This window comes from Heliangelus exortis, chromosome 2 (genome assembly GCF_036169615.1).
Source record: "Heliangelus exortis chromosome 2, bHelExo1.hap1, whole genome shotgun sequence".
Lineage (NCBI taxonomy): Eukaryota > Metazoa > Chordata > Aves > Apodiformes > Trochilidae > Heliangelus > Heliangelus exortis.
This window is the reverse complement of record NC_092423.1, coordinates 29823214-29841014: the sequence shown is the minus strand read 5'-3', so window position 1 is coordinate 29841014 and position 17801 is coordinate 29823214. Positions and strand designations below refer to the sequence as shown.

General features: G+C 40.2%; 1 protein-coding gene across 2 annotated transcripts in view; it reads right to left on the bottom strand.

The window, feature by feature from the left end:
- Window positions 1-7761: 7761 nt before the first annotated feature.
- BZW2 (basic leucine zipper and W2 domains 2) overlaps window positions 7762-17801 on the bottom strand; it is a 55134-nt gene continuing 45094 nt past the window's right edge. For both annotated transcript variants that reach the window (XM_071735376.1, XM_071735375.1), the window contains exons 10-12: window positions 17022-17160; window positions 9789-9911; window positions 7762-8217 (exon numbers count right to left, since the gene is read on the bottom strand). In XM_071735376.1, the coding sequence (XP_071591477.1) occupies window positions 8189-8217; window positions 9789-9911; window positions 17022-17160 (291 nt within the window). In that variant the 3' untranslated portion in view covers window positions 7762-8188. The remainder of the gene's footprint in view (window positions 8218-9788; window positions 9912-17021; window positions 17161-17801) is intronic.

Sequence of the window (17801 nt, the reverse complement as noted above, 5' to 3'; positions counted from 1 at the left end):
CCATGTGTTCCTATTCAGTCAGTTGTCTGTATCCACTTAAAACCTCTCCCAGACCCTGTGGAAAACCTTTGTAGTTTAGGGTCATGAGAACCAGTTGCTTTGCAACTTCTTCAGTAGATATATTTATGTATCTTTGATGTATCCATGCTGATTCTTCTTGCCTGCATCTGATTCTTGCTTTTCATCTATCCTACTTCAGTTTAGTAATGTATAAAAGTGAGCTGGTACACTGGCAGAGCATAAACAAGGGGTCATTTTGCTTTTCTAGTCCTTAAAGGGAGGATTGTGTCATTTACATTTAAATAAATTATCCACATGTGCATCTGTTTCATTTGAGCTGCGTTTTGCCTCTAGAATTCTTCATTTAAAGGGGCATCATCATCTGCTGTTTCAGGAAGCCTTCTTAAAAAAAGTCATTTCAGTTGCTATGACAGCCACTAAATTATAAGTGTAACATAAATATAATGACATAGAGGCTACATAAATCACTAAACCAGTTGTTATAAAAATAATAAAACTCACCCACACAAACCAAAAATAAGAAGACATGTAAAGGAAACTGTGAATGTGAGCATGCACAAAATGTAGCTGAAAGCTGAAATGAAAGAACCAGAGATAATGCACTCTCTGATGACTCTTAATGGGGACTGAGTGTGACTAGAGGAGCAGCAGCGTGTGAGAGAGCAGTACACATGTGCTGTTTTGTGCAGAAGTGACAGCACATGACCCTGATTTATGCAGTTATTCCAAATTATCTCACTGTCCTGTTTTTTTTTTTTTGAATCCCATACTTCTCTCAGGGCTGGAACTGAATACTCCTCTTTTTCCATCTTGCAGCGTTTCTAGGTGTTGGCATTTCCCATGACAAGCTCCTGGCTTATTTGGGATCTCTAGAGACTGTGTCCCTATGGATCTGACTGCTGGGATTATATGAGGACTCGATGCAGATTTCCCTAAAAAACAGAGAAGTTGTGCCCAGTTTGTGCCCTCTGCTTGCCCTGGTCCCAGCAGGGAGGCTGTGTCCAGACTGGAGGGGCACCAAGGGGGGGTCTGAAGCAATGGCACATGGTCCCTACCCCAGCCCCTAGAGTGGAGGGATCCCCCTTAGGCCCCTGGGCAAGGGGCTGCAGGAGGTGCTGCTGCATGGGCACTTGGGCAGCCAGTGGCATGGGAGGGCAGATGGCTCTGACTGAAGGGCCAGAACTGGAGCCAAGGGTGACAAAATATTTTCTCAGTCGTTTTGGAAACTTGGGCCAAACTGTGAGGGAGAGGAAAATGAGCTACTGCAGTGAGAGGTGATCTGTCTGGGGGTAGAGGGCATTTCTGTGTTGGATTTATTGAATTATGTGTGTTTTGTGAGGGGAGAATTCAGGACATTCCCAGATAGGTACAGGATGAGATACCCTTTGATTAGAAATCAGAGAATCACAGAATGGGTTTTGGTTGGAAAAGACCTTGAATATCATCAAGTTATTCTGACACTTCCATGTCCACCACTGAACCACATCTTTATGCACCACATCTGCCTTAATGGTTTACCCTGGAACAGCTTTACAGATTCAGAGATCTCTGGATTCACTAGTGGCTTAAGCTCAAAGCAAAATGCAGGAGATAAAAAGTCCATGATAGCACAAAGAAGCACAATGTTCCTGTTGAGTCTCAGAATCCCACTTTCTCAATAAAGCCACAGAAAAATGTTTTTATTTTGAAAAGATGGGAAAAGTGTGATCTTCTAGGTCTATGCATACACTGTTTCCATCTCTTGACAGAAGAGGATTTTCTAGTTGTGGAAGTATAGTCTCCAGGCATCTTCAGAAGATACCTTTGCATTGGCATTATCCCAAGGGCCTGAATTACAGGGACAGACTTGATGCAGGGATGGGCACTCAGACACATGGTAATTGCCATTTTTTTCCAGCTGGTGTAGTGCTATCTGTGACCCTTGAGCAAAGGTGGAAAGTTCTGAATCTCCTATATTGTAACTTCTCTAGGTCATCAACAAGGAGAGAGAATCTGTAGCATCTTTTAACCCTTTCTTTCACTGACATGTCCTACTTACTCCACAAACTATGAATTATCTGCCTGCCCACTTCCCTTTAGAATATCCTTCAATATCACAGATACCATCTGTTTTCTCTTGGCTGGTCTTATTGACACAAGTCTAACTAAAATCTAGAGCAGTTTTTTATTTTTTTCAAGGCTGCTGCTTCTATTTTGAGCCTGGAGAAGGACTGGTGAACTTGAAAGCTTATTGATTTTTCCTAGCTAGACTAGTGGGTCTAATGACATAGGTCTGCCTACAAACCTTATTTTGGTCCTATCCTTGGATACCATTTTCTTATTTCTTCTGGCATAATTTATGGCTTTCAGCATTATGCTCAAGCCCTGCTCAGTGGGAACTGAGACCAACAAGTGCATTTCTCTCTTGCATCCCTCCTGGGAGAGGCAGTGGGGAAGCAAGGATGTATCTTCACTCTCCTTGTCTGCATTGCCTCAGACTAAGACTAGGTACTAAGGATGCTGCTCTCCCAGCATGGTGCCTGGTACCCCAGAACAGCAGCACTGAGGTGAGATTCCAATATACACAGCTCCCTCCGAAGCTCCTGAGGTCCCTTGTAAGCTCAGGACTTCTTTCTTATTCGGGAATAGTGTGGATAAAGAATAATGTGGGTAAACTGGAAGGGAAAAATCCAGAAGGGCCAAGCATATTAAACCCCTACTAGAGTGTGGCATGACAAGAGCTACCAGGCCTGCCATGGAAGGAAACCATGGCTGGTTTCATATTGTTAACTGAATTTCTGCCAGGAAAAAATAGAGAGTGAGCAGGTCATGCAGGACACCAGAGCAGGAGCTCTGTGCTAAGGGCCAATTACAGGTTACACAGACAGCCTGGGAGCCTGTCTGCCTGAAGCCCATCTTCTGCAGGTGTTGGCATTACTGCCTCTCTCTGGATTTTTTTCTGTTGCAGTGAAGATGCAAAGGCCCACGTTGCTGAGGAAGGGTTAACTTTTCCTTAAATATTACAGAATGAAATGAAAGGAATGCTTTTCCCACTTTATTTTGTAGCTGAGATATTCGATGCAAAAGATGTCGCTTGTTTTATATAAGCAATACACAGAAAGGATGTACTTACGTAATTTGTCCTCATATTGATTCTTGATAAGCAGCACAGCTTGGCTCGCATTCAGAGGTTGGTTGAAATTAACCCATGTGATATTATTTGTGGTTCTTTTTGACAGTGTCCTAAGTCTTCTGAATGTTTTAATTAATTTTTTTTTTTTTTTTTAGTAAAGCTACTAATACTTGCAAAAAACCTGAAATATATTCCAGTTGGAAGTTACAAACTATCCCCTTAGGTAAAGCTTCTCTTATGGACTGAAAGTGAGTTTAAAGTCAAATTATTCTGCCTAATTATCTTCCCTTTGGTATTACACACGTATCTTGTACTAGTGCAGTAACTTTCTCACACATGTACATTTAAAATACATTTCTTCAAAAATTATTTTACATTTTATCAATTTTCATTTATAAATATATATTCATATTTAAATATAATGCATGACATGACTTCTAAACAGATATAATATTTAGCAATATGTGAGTAACATATTCAAGAAAGGGAAAACGAAACTGCAAAAATAAGAAAAAAGAGACCTACAGAGCAGAGGAGAGGAGGTGAGAGAGCAGTGCCAGAGAAAAGACACCAAGGTCTGTGAAGGACTAGAGGGAAAGGTGCCCGAGCAGAGGTTTCCCCACAGCCCGTGGTGAGATGGCAGCTGTGCCCCTGCAGCCCATGGAGGAGCGCGGTGGAGCACTTGAGGGATCACAGTGGGGTAAATGTGGATTTGTAGCCCCTGAAGTGTCACGGGTGGGCAGACATGAAGCAGCAGCCTGTGCAGGATCGCAGAGAGGGTCAGATGTGGATCTGCAGCCGTGTAGGACCCCGTGTCAGAGGAGGTGACTGCTCCGGCAGCAGCCGTGACTCTGCGTGCAGCCCGGGCTGGAGCAGCTCCTGAGGGACTGCACCTGCGGGAGGGACTCATGTCCCAGGGGTTCTTGAAGGGCTCTCCCGGGAGAGGGATCCCGCGTCAGAGTGGGGAAGAATGTGAGGAGTCCTCCCTCTGAGGAGGAAAAGTGGCAGAAACACCATGTGGGGAACTGACCCTAAACCCGCTCAGTCGTGTCCTGTGCCCTGAGGGGGAGGCAGCAGTGAAGGGATCTGGGCCTGGGAGGAGGGGAGATGAGGGGGGGGAAGACGCTGAGATCTGGCCATGTTTTCTCTTTCTCCTTGTAGATTAAATTAGTCTTTTTCTTCTTCCCAAGTTGATTCGGTTTGTTTTTTGCCCATTACTGTAGTTGGGGACCTCCCTGTCCTTGTCTAATAATCGAGCCTTTAAAAGGTGGATTTTCTCCTCCCTGTCCCACAATGGGGTAGGAGGTGGGTGAGCAGGGGCCTGGGTGATACCAGCTGGGCCTAAACCGCGACAGCAATCACCTTCCAATTTAATAATCCCCATTTTAAAGTGCATCCTATTGCCATTTAGTGTTGCATAAGAGAAATATGTACAGTTCTAACGTTTACTGACATCAGATTCCACAGATGTTTCAAAACTAAATGCAATATATTATGTGAACCACATTTTCTATTATGGATTTTTTTTTTTACAAGACAGCTGACTCCAGACTTGAAGCATATATTTACCATTGACTGTAACTTTCACTTCTCTAGCAGAGAAATACTAATGCAAGTGTTATGTTAAAGAAATGCTTTGGGTTGGGGACATTTTTAACTAAAATGCATACCCTGTGAAGGCTTCCAGGGAAGAGTACTTTGCCTGAAGAGTTGCAGCAAAAGCTCTGCCCATCTTCTAAAACACAGGCCTTGCTGCACAGATTAATCATTACAAGTTTGTACTGAAATCCAGTCTGGTGCAAGCTAGTACTCATGCCCCTACATAATTCAAGTTCTGGCACGTATTTAAAATGCCAGATTAATAATACACATGGGCATAAAAATATCCCAATCTGAACTGATCTCAAAGAGTAAGAGAGGAAAATTCCTGAAAAGAAGAATCACAAAGATCTACTGCCTCAGCAAAATAACACATCATTTTGTGGGGGAGGGCAAGCTGGAAGGGGGTCCCAGGAGCTAAACTTTAGATACAATACAAACACGATGTGTTTTTGGAGTTGGCGTGACTGAAAATGGGACAACTACTATTAGTTCAGAATGCAACTCCTTACACCACTATAAATCACAATCACAGAATCACAGATTAATATAACATGCTGAGTTGGAAGGAAACCATCAGGATCATCAAGCAGTCCAACTCCTGTCCCTGTGTAGGGCACCCCGAGAATAACACCGTGTGCCTGAGAGTATCATCCAAATGCTTCTTGAATACATTACAAGCTTGTAATGTATTCCTTCCCTGGGGAGCTTGTTCCACTGCTGAGCTGCACTCTGGGTGAGAAACCTTTTCCTGATATTTAACCTAAACCTCCCCTGATTCAGCTTCCTACCATTTTTTCAAGTCCTGTCTTCACTCACAGGAGTGAATCAGTACCAGTCCCCTCTCTTCCCCTCATGAGGAAGCCCCCTCATTGCAGTATATCTGCAATGAAGTCACTCCTCAGCTTCTTTTTCTTCAAGCTGAGCAATCCCAAGTGACCTCAGCTGCTCCCACGCCTCAGCTTGGCCAGCAGCCTTGTCCTAAACCCACCCATTTCTCTCCAATGCAACAACTGTAAAGTGAGCCTGTGACAACTGTGTCAGCAACCACGAAATATCTCAAGTTGGAAGGGACCCCTATGGATCATGGAGTCCAACTCGATGGGTGCCTGGCTTGTATGTACCTGAACTTCAGTGAAGCGGATCCCACGGAGCATGAAGAAACAGCTTTGCTTGCATCTGCTGTGCTGTGAGAGCACAGATTGCAGCAGTCATCCCAGACTTGCTGCTCTTTGCCACAAAGTGCCTGCTGCTTCTTTTCCTCTCCAGCAGATGGCTCAGCTAGATCGCAGTCAGCCTTGTCTAACCACCCTCAGCAGCCTCATCACAGGTTTCACGGCATGATGTCCTCTATGTTATTCTGTATCTGCACCTTTGAAATCAGCTTGAGCTTTTAGATTATAGAGGAAAGTAGTTTTATGTACTGCCAGCTGAGTATTCATTTGTACCTTAGAAAACTGCAATTTCAGTGACAACTCAATACCACTACTTCATGGCTACAGGTTATGACCAAAGGGTCCCAGAGGTTTGCCCAGCAAATTTACAGCAAATTTATTTTCTGTAGTAATAAAGACTGCAATGAAAAGAATGCAGCTAATGCATCAATTCTGCTTGTATGTATGATTATCTTACTGTGTCTTCTAAGTTAATGGAAATATCCACATCATCCATTTCCCCTTCCAAAGATCAATACCTGTTACAAAAATAAAAGCTGTTCCAGACTGAAAGGTGGCATCCAACAGTACTTGATTTCCACTTGCTATTTGGTGTTTCCAGTAAAGCTAAATACAACACATTTATAATCATATGATCTGTAGTTTGCATTATGTGTTGACTTTTCCATTGAAAAATCTGTATTGTTAGCTTATTTGGTTTCTTATGGCAAAATATACCACTTCATTAGTCAATTATGCTTTTTTATGCTTTTGCCCTATAAGAATACAAACCTGTCTCTTCTACACTTTATTAATCAAATCACTCATACTTTCTGTGGATTTAACTCCATACTTAAAGGGAAGGATGCAGAGTTTTTTCAGTTACATAAGCTTAGAGAGAAGATGAACTGGAGTGGTGCAATCTGTCATCAAGCTGACTTGCTTCTCTTGCCATTCTGGGCCACCAGCACGGTCAGAGGCATGGACAGCAAAGGGGGGAGTGAGGCAGGAGAAGACTACTTCCAAAGTAACTGATTCTGTGAGAAATAAAATGGCAGCAACCTCATCAGCTGCTGTATGAAAAAAAACTGCACACAGGGAGATGGTACCGCACTGGACCTTTGCTGTTAACAAAGCACAACACAGGATTCCAGGCACTCTGAGAGTTACTCAGAGTCTGAGAATTCCCCCAACTTCAGACCTCTAGCTCTGGGAGTAGGTTTTAAGAGTTGTGTGCACGTACAAACCTGCACATTGGCTCTCCTTACACAACATCCTAAGCAGGTCTCAGGCACAAGAACTGTAAGTGGCATCACATCAAGTCACAGGGGAATATTAAAGAAAGTAGGATGGGTCTTCAGAAGTTTACATATTCATTTATGTATTTCAGTCAAATATCTGATCACAACATCACACTGATGTAAATAAATTTCAGATTTCACAAGCAATGAGTTCTAATCATGCATGTTTTGAAGCTAATGCTTTAAAGAGAGATGTTTTTTCTTGACAAATATAGCCACCACCAATAACTGAGTATTCTGAACTGAGAAAAGCACGTTATTCTGCTTATCATTTTCATCAATTTTGTACATGCAAAACTGGAAGTCCAGAGATTTGTTCCTGTACATTTTCTTTGAATTAATAAATTGAATTAATCAACATTTGCTATGGAATCAAGTTAATCTGTCCAAAACTAAATGGAAATAAGGGAATAAAGATTAGACAGTGATTCCAATTAACTATGGATGCTGATTTTGTGATTAAGAAGTATGAAAACAGTCTCTTGACATTCTTGTGTAATTTTTACTTGAAGAGTCATAAAATTTTTGGCAAACCCAATTTAGAAAACATACACACATACACACACCATAAAACTAAGATACAAAAGCCATTTATTCAAAAAAATGTGGTGGTGTCAAATCACATACACAAGCCAATACTGAGCTACAAACACAGACTAAACAGTTCTATAAACAGAAACTGGAGTGTTCATATACCATTGTACCTGAAAAAGGCCGTTAATAAAAGGAGTCCATAAGTATTTCATTTCACTTTTTCTATATGGCTCCTTGCTGAACGTCTTTACCTAAGTTAGTGTACAATGAGCCAGAGGTAGAGTCCCAAGCAGAGCATCTAATGCCTCAGGGCTCCATTAAAAACCTTTATTCTTCTAAACAAAAGGAAAGCCTAGCCTATAGTTTTCTGTATGACACTGAAGTAAAGCCTCTTTGCTTGAACAGGACAGCATTCTGAAGCGTGTTTGGCATTAACCTAGATTGAGACTCTGTTTTGTTGAACTGTCTCAGTTCTCCTCCCCTTCAGACTCCGACTCTAGAAAAGAAGTAAAACACTTCATGTAGGTTGCACAAAGACAGTGATGTGAGTAATTCTATAGAAATAATAAGATAACCTTTCCAAAATTCAAATTAAAATTTTCATCACAGTTAGTACTTCCTAGGCAAGGTTGGCAGATTAAACAGAGTAAGCCAGAACGCAATGCACAGCTTCAGAAAATTCAGATCTACTCTGCTACCCTCCCTGCTGTGGAGCTCTTTTACAGATCTGTCACTAGAATTTTAACCAGATTACTGTGAATTGTTCTGGTCCTCATCTGCAGAGCCATTCAAAGTGCATCTGAGCTGAATTTAATAAAGGACCAGCATTATTTGCTCACTCTTCTAATCTCCATGAGTAGGCTGTACTGCTATCATCCAGGAAGCATCCTTTAAACTATTTACTCTGCAAATATTAATGATCATCACCAGAAAGCCTATCTAGAAATGCATGTGTGGTGTTTCATATCCTATAGCAGGTACAAAATCCGTATAAACAAAAGTTCTTATGATTTTTACGTCGTAAGACAAAAGTAATTTAGAAGTAAAAGAAGGAGGAGTAAAAGTAAGGAAAGTAGGAATAATTTAGCAGAAGAACATACACTGTGGTTTTCTAAACTAAAACTACTTTGCATCATACTGGACTCCTGTCTGTGTTCACCTTGACAAGAAAGGGTTTGCTGCTAACAAATATTACACATTAGATTTCTCAGAGAAAATATGGTCTACATGTTCTTACAGTAGCATTTTTCTCCATTTGTATTGGACTTTGTAAGTAAGGTCAACTGGCAGAGGGGACATGCAAGAAATGATAAAAATAAGGAGCAACAGGAAAGGCGTACAAGCAGAAAATTAAAAGGTAAAAAAATGCTCAAAAAAAGTCTCAAGTGTGGAAGAACCTACCATTTTTATACTGCTACCTGAAAATACGAATTGCTGCAGTCTTATCTGCTCCTTGGCATTATTACATGTTCCCTCTAAAACCAATTATGTTAAATGGATGGAAATGAACACTATCTATTATATGTGACTGCTCTTCCCAATTGAGGTGGAATTCTTTTTCCATGCAAAAAAAGATAACTTATTTATTCAGTACAAACCCAAATATTTCCTGTATGGAACATGAGAAAAACAAAATTAGGGACTAAAGAGAGACCACAAATCTTAGCCTGAACACTCAGATAAAAGCAATTGCAACTGCAGTGGCAGAGGCAGACTGATGTTCATGTTGTTAGTACAGATGGTAACAGCAGAAAAGGCACTGATACAGAAAACTGGTTGTTCATGTTAAGACCAAGGTACTTCACTCTGTCATCAGTAAAACGTTCCTCCTGCCAGAGTCTTAAACATTTTTATCAACAGATGAGTGGTACCTGATGACTTAAGAACTTTGTTCACAAGGACACCACCACCATTAAAAAGCAGTGAGTACTGTTAGGCTTGGGCATGACTGGAAACACTCTGGAGTGAGTCAGGTCTGCTGTTTTCTATTCCATGTACTTAACAGAAAATCTGGGAAAAAAATGAATTTGCCAAGAGACTACCATATTTCTTTAAGTGAACCCATACCTTCTTCAGCGTTTTGCAGCCACTCCACAAATTTCTTCATCTGGTCAAGAAAAACACTTTTGCCTTTAGCAACATGTGCTTCTTTATACCACTTGAGGATAGCTTCTTCACTCAGAACATCAGCTGAAACAGATCAATGCAATGTAAAGAAATCAATGCAATTTTTAGGGGTTAGAAGATTTTGAACGTGAGGGAAGAGTTTTTTTTTTAAAGGCAGCATGAGAAAAGTTAATATGATCGCAATGGAACAAACTTTGCATGAACTATATTAAGCTGCAGCTACAGAATATCTGATGCATATAAAGGATTCCAGATGAAATAAAATGTGTAATGAATTAGGCTTAAAGTACCACATATTGCGCTTCAGTAAAGGATAGTTCTCTATTAATCTGCTTTAAATACACCATGTAAGATTACTGGATATAAAAATAAATACATAAAAAAAAAAAAAAACAGGCTGCACATCTTAGAAGTTACCACAATATGAACTACAGTGCTTTTTCTTGCTGCTGATCCATAGAACAGTGCATGGTTCTAGAAATCTGAAGTGACAGACACCTCCTGATTAAAGAGTTAAAAGACCACCAAGTAGGGATATTTTTTGCAATAATTTTCCCCTATAGGTTCTATATTGGTGTCAGATAGCTAGTTTTAAGGCCACTATTCAGACCACCCATTTTAAGGGACTGTCTCAGATGGACAGCACAGCTGAAATTTTTCTATCAAGCATCAAGAACAAAGTAGCTGTCAGTGAGGGAACGTGAGGCTGAGTGAGATTTAGAATAAAGAAATCCAAATAAACAGCAAGGGGACTTAATTTTTTCCAATAGATGCAAATTTAGCCCCAGGAACAAAGCTCCTGCACTCCAGCCAAGCCAAATATCTCAGCAATTGATGGCTGTGGAGGCAAAATCTGGGATCCACAATGGCATTTTGTAAGTTACGTAATGCATGAGGCAACAAAAAAAAAATCCAACTATATTTGTTCTATAAAAAGACTAAAGGCAGCTTTCTACATCTCATTAAAATTTCCATTCTTTTTGTTGTTGAAGAAACTACCCTCCCCTACCTTCCCTTGCTCTGCAAAACCAACACATTTATATTGAGTTTTTCACTGCTTCCTTGAGCTCCTTGGTGCCACCCCACCATTCACGCTGCTGACCCTGACCATCACCTTCTGCTTTGGCCTGGAGGTGGCAGATGTGGCAGGGAAGGGAAGAAAGCAAACTGAAATGAATGGCACCAAAACCCCAAAGCACCTGATCAAATGAGACAGAGTAGACACATTTCACATATGCTGTTGAATAATAAACAGATGGAAGCAACCAGGGATACATTTGAACACAATCAAGATTATCTCAAGACATCCAACAGTCACTGAATAGGAAGTCTCTCTGAAAATTTGTAATTTAGTGTGTGTGACCTTATCTCTCAAACACTTCCAAAATAAAACCTCTTCTGCAGTTTGCTGCAACTGGCAGTGAGCTGAAAAGGGACTGAAAACGAGGACTGTGCTGGCTCTGGACTTTGTTCAGTACAAATAAATTGCACTGAGTGAATCTTACAAGAGGCATAAAAATCTGTATCTTCCCCAAATTACAACCCCTCATAATGAACTTTTTCTCCAATATAACAGAAACACTGAGGCTAAGAATGAGTTTCAAACATGTTGCATTAAATACTTGCCAGCAGCTTAAAGGCATTACAGCATTTAATAAATCAGGATTTTCATTTAGCAAACCTGAGAATATGTCACAGACTTTCATGAGAAACTTGCAGAATCCCTGCATGTCAAAAGCTCATGTTCACCATGGACTCCTGAAATTCACAGAACCATGTCTGCAGAATTACACATGGTGACATGTAAAAAAAGTACAGCAACCCCCTCTGTCCCCAGTTCAAGCTGGCTCTTGGGTACTGTGAACATTATTGTGGACACCCAGGAACACAAAAAAGTTGCTGTATAGGAGAAGCTGCAGAAGCCCATTACTGTATTACAGTCCATATTACAATGTTGTGCAAGGAAGCCACTCCAGGTAGGCACATATCTCAGATCAAGAGTAAAGGGATTTAAGTTTGAGTTGCAGGCTGTAAAGCTCAATGGGTTTGTTGATGAAGACAAAGGGGTGAACTTCTCCCTTCCCCTCCAAAACCCCAACCTGCAAAATTGCAGTGTGCAATCTCATGGGGTGCCTCAAGGATTAAAATACCATCAAGCTAGGTAGATGAAAAATTTGCCTGTATGAAACACCATAGCAATAAGCCTCCTACGCTAACAAAGAAGAACAAAATACATTCAATTAAAAAAAAGGACAACTGCAACTCTTTCATTTCTGAGCAGTATTATTTGTAATACACTCATGCCTCCAGTGCTCCTAAGAAAGGATATCCTGTTAGCACAGAGATGCTCAATTAAACAATCATGCAGGACAGGGTGTAGTAAATCATCTCTAGGTTGCTTTGATGCAATGGGAACATGGGGGGGGAGGGGAGGAGGAAGGGAGTGATTCATTTTGTTTATATTTTTAAAATATATATATATATTTCTTCCTCATTAAAGTTGATTATAGATATATTTTAATGGTTGAGGCTGAACACTGGTTTGTGGGTGTGTGCACATCATTTTCACTGCAGTCACAGATGATGTCAGGCCCAGAGAGCTGGTTTTCCTGCAGGTGCTGCCAATTGCCACCCAAACCACCCAGAGCCTCCAGGAACATCCCTCATGAAAGGGAGAAGCTGCAGAGCAGAGAGACTGAAACACCCAGTGTCTTTACTGCAGGGCTAACTGGAAAGTTAACTTAAAGTTCAGGTCTCAGCTTTGTACTAAATCACCCAGTTGGAATCAATTTCTGCTTTCAACTCAAGCCATTGGCAGTAAAGGGAAAAGCACACTCTGTCAGCTGCCACCACAGCCAATCAATCTGCAAAATTCAACTCTATTGCAGCTAACTCAGTTGGGTGGACAGAGCCTTAAGGCAAGGGCTCTTTCAATGCAAGGAATGTCACCCACAGTACAGTTCTGGTCTTTATGCTTTAGTTGGTTTTTTTTTCTGGGAAAATTCTGAATCCAGCACCAAAAGAAAGTACTTGAATAATGAAGATATCTAAAGATAATTGTGTTCCATTGAAACACAATACCCACGTATTGAGTGGAACTTGAAGTCTTAGTTCTTTTAAGTACAGCATTTCAGAAGACAGTCTGCATCATTTAGTTACAACATCTCCATACTGTAGAAAAGTTATCTCTCAGGGCTATTTATGCTGACACAAACCGGAGTACAACTTCACATGTACTTGTGATTAATTTTTTTTCCTCTGTATTTTGAAACCATTGTCTTGAAATCTAATGCAAAAGTACCCAGGGCTTTGTGCCTGCTAAGGGTGTTTGCTGTTCAAAGGGCAAAATCCTGATTCTCATGAAAGGCATGGTTATTAATTTCAATAGTGACCAGATTTCACATTTGAAATTTCTAGGTTGAATACAAACTAAAATAAAGGAGATTCTCCAAGTGAATATGAATGTAATATGCATGTAATACAGCAACAACAATGCTTATTTTACCCACAGTTAAGGAACACACTGCAATGTGGAATGGACAAAAAAAAAAAAAAAGACATCTTACAATGCAATCATAATTAGAAAGGAGTCTGGCAGACTTATTAGGTATCACTCTGGAGAATTCAGTATTTCTCATTCTGCAACTGGCTTTGAGGTTTTTTGTTTAAATGCAGCTGGTAGATTTATAATTGCACTGGCTTTAAGGGATAATCAGAGAAGCAAAATCATAGCCAAGGATCAGTACAGAACTGAATAGCTTATTTTTGTCTCTGCTGTATCAGGAACACAAAGATATCATAAAGTCAATAAGCTTTAACTGACTAGAGTTACTTTTGCATATTATACCTACAAGCTGAAAAGAACCAGCTACCATGAAAGTGAAAACAGTGCTTGGGTCTTCATTGGGGGAAAGGCAGATATTCCCCCTTGCTTAGAGGCAGAACAAATAAATAAAAAAACCCCAAATCATAGACTTTCAAGATTTTAGTGGGGCTAATGAGCTCCACTGTTGCTGTTAATGTTTAAGTATTACTAGGTTATTCTGAAAATAATCCAAGGACTATTTTGTGATGGAAATATGGGAAACATTTCAATGCAAGATGGTGAAGATGCTGATGAGAGTAGTCATACAACTGAATTTGTCAATGCATGAGTGGCATTTGGTGTCTGTCACCACTGATGACCACCTCCAGCCCAGGAAGAACTACCTTACAATGAGTAATAAACAACAGATTGCCCACATTCATGCTGGTACATTGCTGCATTTGTCTGCCCATCCAGAGTTGGGAAGGTATTTCAGATACCTTCATTTGTCACTTTCTAGTGACAAATTTATTAGGAACCCCGAAAGCTGCTCAGATCCAGTGCAGGTTACTCTTAAAGCACAAAGGAGAGGGCAACATGGGCATCTGCTGTCCCCTCACCACCAGTACAGCCAGTAATAGCTTTTGGGGGCTGTTTTCCTTGACTATTAGGAACCAGAAGATAGGCTGCCATCAGTAACATCTACAATAAAGTGTATGTCTCTAAAAAGACTTTATGGCTTGTTGCTAGCAGATGGGTATGAACTGGGAAGAAGACCAAGTACAAGACCTACCAGCACCGAAACAAAGCAGAGGGAGGCAGCATGGCCCTGGACAAGCCAACACCATGAGTTGTTAAAGCTTGATAACACCATGTGAGAGAAATGGGAATTGGAGGACTAGCACTCCCAGAATCTTCCCTGGGTAATGCAGAAGCATGTCTGCACCTAATGGACACTATTTAACTCCAGAGCTGCTTTAAATAGATGGAGCTGATGACTCCCTCCCTGTATCCAGTGCTCAGAAAGGCCCAATGGCTTTTACAATTTACTGGCTGTGAAATCAGGGAAGCAGTTGCCAAAACAGGGCAGATCCAGCTTCAGCCTAAAGGGGTGAGGAAGGGCTGGCAGCTGTGCTGCTGCATGACCACATCAGATGGCAGAGAGGCAGGTGCTCCAACACACCTACCTGAGATATTCCAGGCAGAAATACAGGCAATGGTGAGGATGGCACATGCTAGGCATGCTGATTGTACAGCTTCCACTGTGTAATGTGGATACATTAAAAATAAAATAATTGTCTCTTGAATCAGCAAAATTATATCCAAGCTCTTATGAGACAGTGCTGGCATAATTTGCTCTGTTTAAAATGTATCAGACTTCTTTCCATTAAGCAAAATCCCTTCCACTCTGGCAATGCCTTTTCCCTGTTTACAGTCTTTATATGTATCAAGACTAATCTCATGAAAATGCTAATGAGAATGGCTCCTGATAAGCTGCCAGACAGCTAATGCAAATTGGTAGCAAATATGAGAATTAAAGAATTCCCAGAAAACCCGAATACAAAGGGAAGACCTGCAGAGTTTGCAGGCTCTGGCAATAATTGATGAGAAGAAGGAACTTCCTACTATAAAAATTCAGAGGAAAAAGGCGAAAAGCAGAAACAAACAGAAAGGAAGCAGCACCAAGGAGCAGCAGAGAGCATCCCCACCAGTAACTTCAAAGACACAGGGATTGGTAAGGAGGTGATACTTGAAGGGTGAAAAGAACACTAAATGCTCTCTTTCTTTTCTTAATAGCCCTTTCCCTGGGATGATTGATTTGTTTAAAAAAGTGTTTTCCCTGCATTTCTCTCCCACTATTAACTCCTTCCTAAGACTCCTTTCAGTATGGTGTTATCTTCCTTGAAATAAACCAATGTGATTTGTTCAAACCATAAACCTGGTTACTTTTGCAATTTGTAGGATGTATATGTGCAGTGGCTAGTATTTCCTCACAAACAAAATATAAAATATTAATAGTTATGGACCATGGCACACTAACAGGCCACACCTGTGTTTGGTAGTTCCAAACACTCTTCCAGACATCATGTAAGTCCTAAACAAAATTGTGGCACCTGTAGTGCTCAGGCTGAAGTCTTCTCACCCTTCCTAACAAGCCCGTCCCACTACATCTGCAGAGTCAGAACAAGAGCACATGGGCTAAGCAGAGTAAATGGGAACTGGGTTCTTGGAGCACATTAAGTTTAATGTTCAATTTAGAGATATATTTTCTTTTTTTTTTTTAAATACTCTGGAATGTCAGGGTTGCTCTTACAGACTAATGGAGAAATGAATTTACAAAAGTTTTGAAGGGAATCCTACACAATACTCTTTCTGGTTTTACTATATAGTTATGGTCTGAATGCACAGCAGTTACTGTGCTCATTCAACATGTCCAAAGTGAATCTTCTTTTCCAAGGAAACTAAAGTGCTTGCTGCACTGCAGTTTCAGGTTTGTCCTCAGTAATTAATAGTGTTTAGGGGACTGGTGTACTGCTTTTTCATTTTCCATGCTATATTGACACAAGGATGGAAATAAATCCACGACACTTACTTCTTCCTTCCAAAGCCATGAAATTATTTTAACAATCTGAAATCATTTGCTTTGAACTTGGACACAACAGGGTGAACAAAATCAGTACTGGGTTTCTAATCCTGCCGATTTTTCTCTTTCAACTATTTATAGCAAGAATGTCAGAACAAACTGTTTGGCACCCACCCATCACACGCAATGCAAGACCATTAGTCTCCATGACAACCATATCAGAATAAACTTGCAATGAAGTCAACTTCACAATAAAAAAATAAATTCCTCAAACTATGGTACCTGTGAGAAACTGGTAGGGAAAGGAGAAGGGAAAGAAGTATAAAGAAATCTCCTTCTTGCAGGGAGGGAACAATAAAAAAAGAAATAAAAAAAGAAAAAAACATACAAAATTTTCCAGGCAAGAATGTTTGCACTTTCAAGGTTTCTGAAAACCAAGTTCCAGTAGACTCTTTAAATATGTCAGGAATTCAGAGAAATGTCTTCCTAGAACTGGTTTTATATAATAATTAAACTGCATTGAACAGGCTGTGGATGGTGCTTGGACCCTGTTCATGCTTCTTGACTGGGATAAACACAACAGAGAAAGAAGGGCTTTCTTCAGCTTTTGCTGTTGCTACATGTTTCTCTGAACTACTAAAGCAGAAGGTATTTCGGAGTTAAAATCCAGTGCAACTGTCTTATACCCAATAGCCAGAGAATATCTGTTGCCTATAACATTGTAGGTGAGTGGCTGGCATAGAGAATCCAGGCACAGTTTACAACAGTGTATATATACTTTTACCTTTATAAAAGAGTACCACTATCTTCTGAAAGGCTTTCATGAAGTGGATATTGTCATAACAGTACTCCTGCACCTTCTGGAGAAGAATCAACTCGGACTGGCCTTGAGTGCTGAATACAGCAAGGAGAGGTGCATATTGCTGAAATAAAGAGAGGGTAAAAACCAAAATGTATATCTGTATGCTAAAATTCAATTAAAGAGATAATTTTTTAATGTATACATTACTGTTCTCATCCCTGAAAATATTTCCCTTAGATTTACCTGACAACTGCATTTACTTATATACATACAATGCATATACATCCATGAGCTTTTGTTAGATGTGCTGCATACTGTGAGCTAAAATTCAGTCCCTCCTATAGATACTGAGTTTTGTAAAATCCATTCATAAAATCCACATCTTGGAGTACGGCTGTTGGCACATCTCAGAACATAGCAAGCTACTGATTCAGTAGTGATGCTTCATTGATGTTTATAATGCAAGATATCTAGATATAAAGTACCCAAAAATACAAATCTGTGATTTCACATGAATTTCGGAAGTGCCAGGAAACTGAATTAAATTAAATTATTCCAGTTTAACTGTGATCAGGTGTCATTATTTTTCTCATTATCACTGTCAAGAGTATCATGAGAACCTTTGTTTTGGTAAGCAGAAGTGTTTTAAAAGCACAATGTTAACTGCTAACTTTATTCTGACAAGAGAGTAGCAGTACAACATTTCATTGGTTTTTTTCTTGGCGTTTATTGAAATACTAAAAGATAAAGCAAAACCTTTTT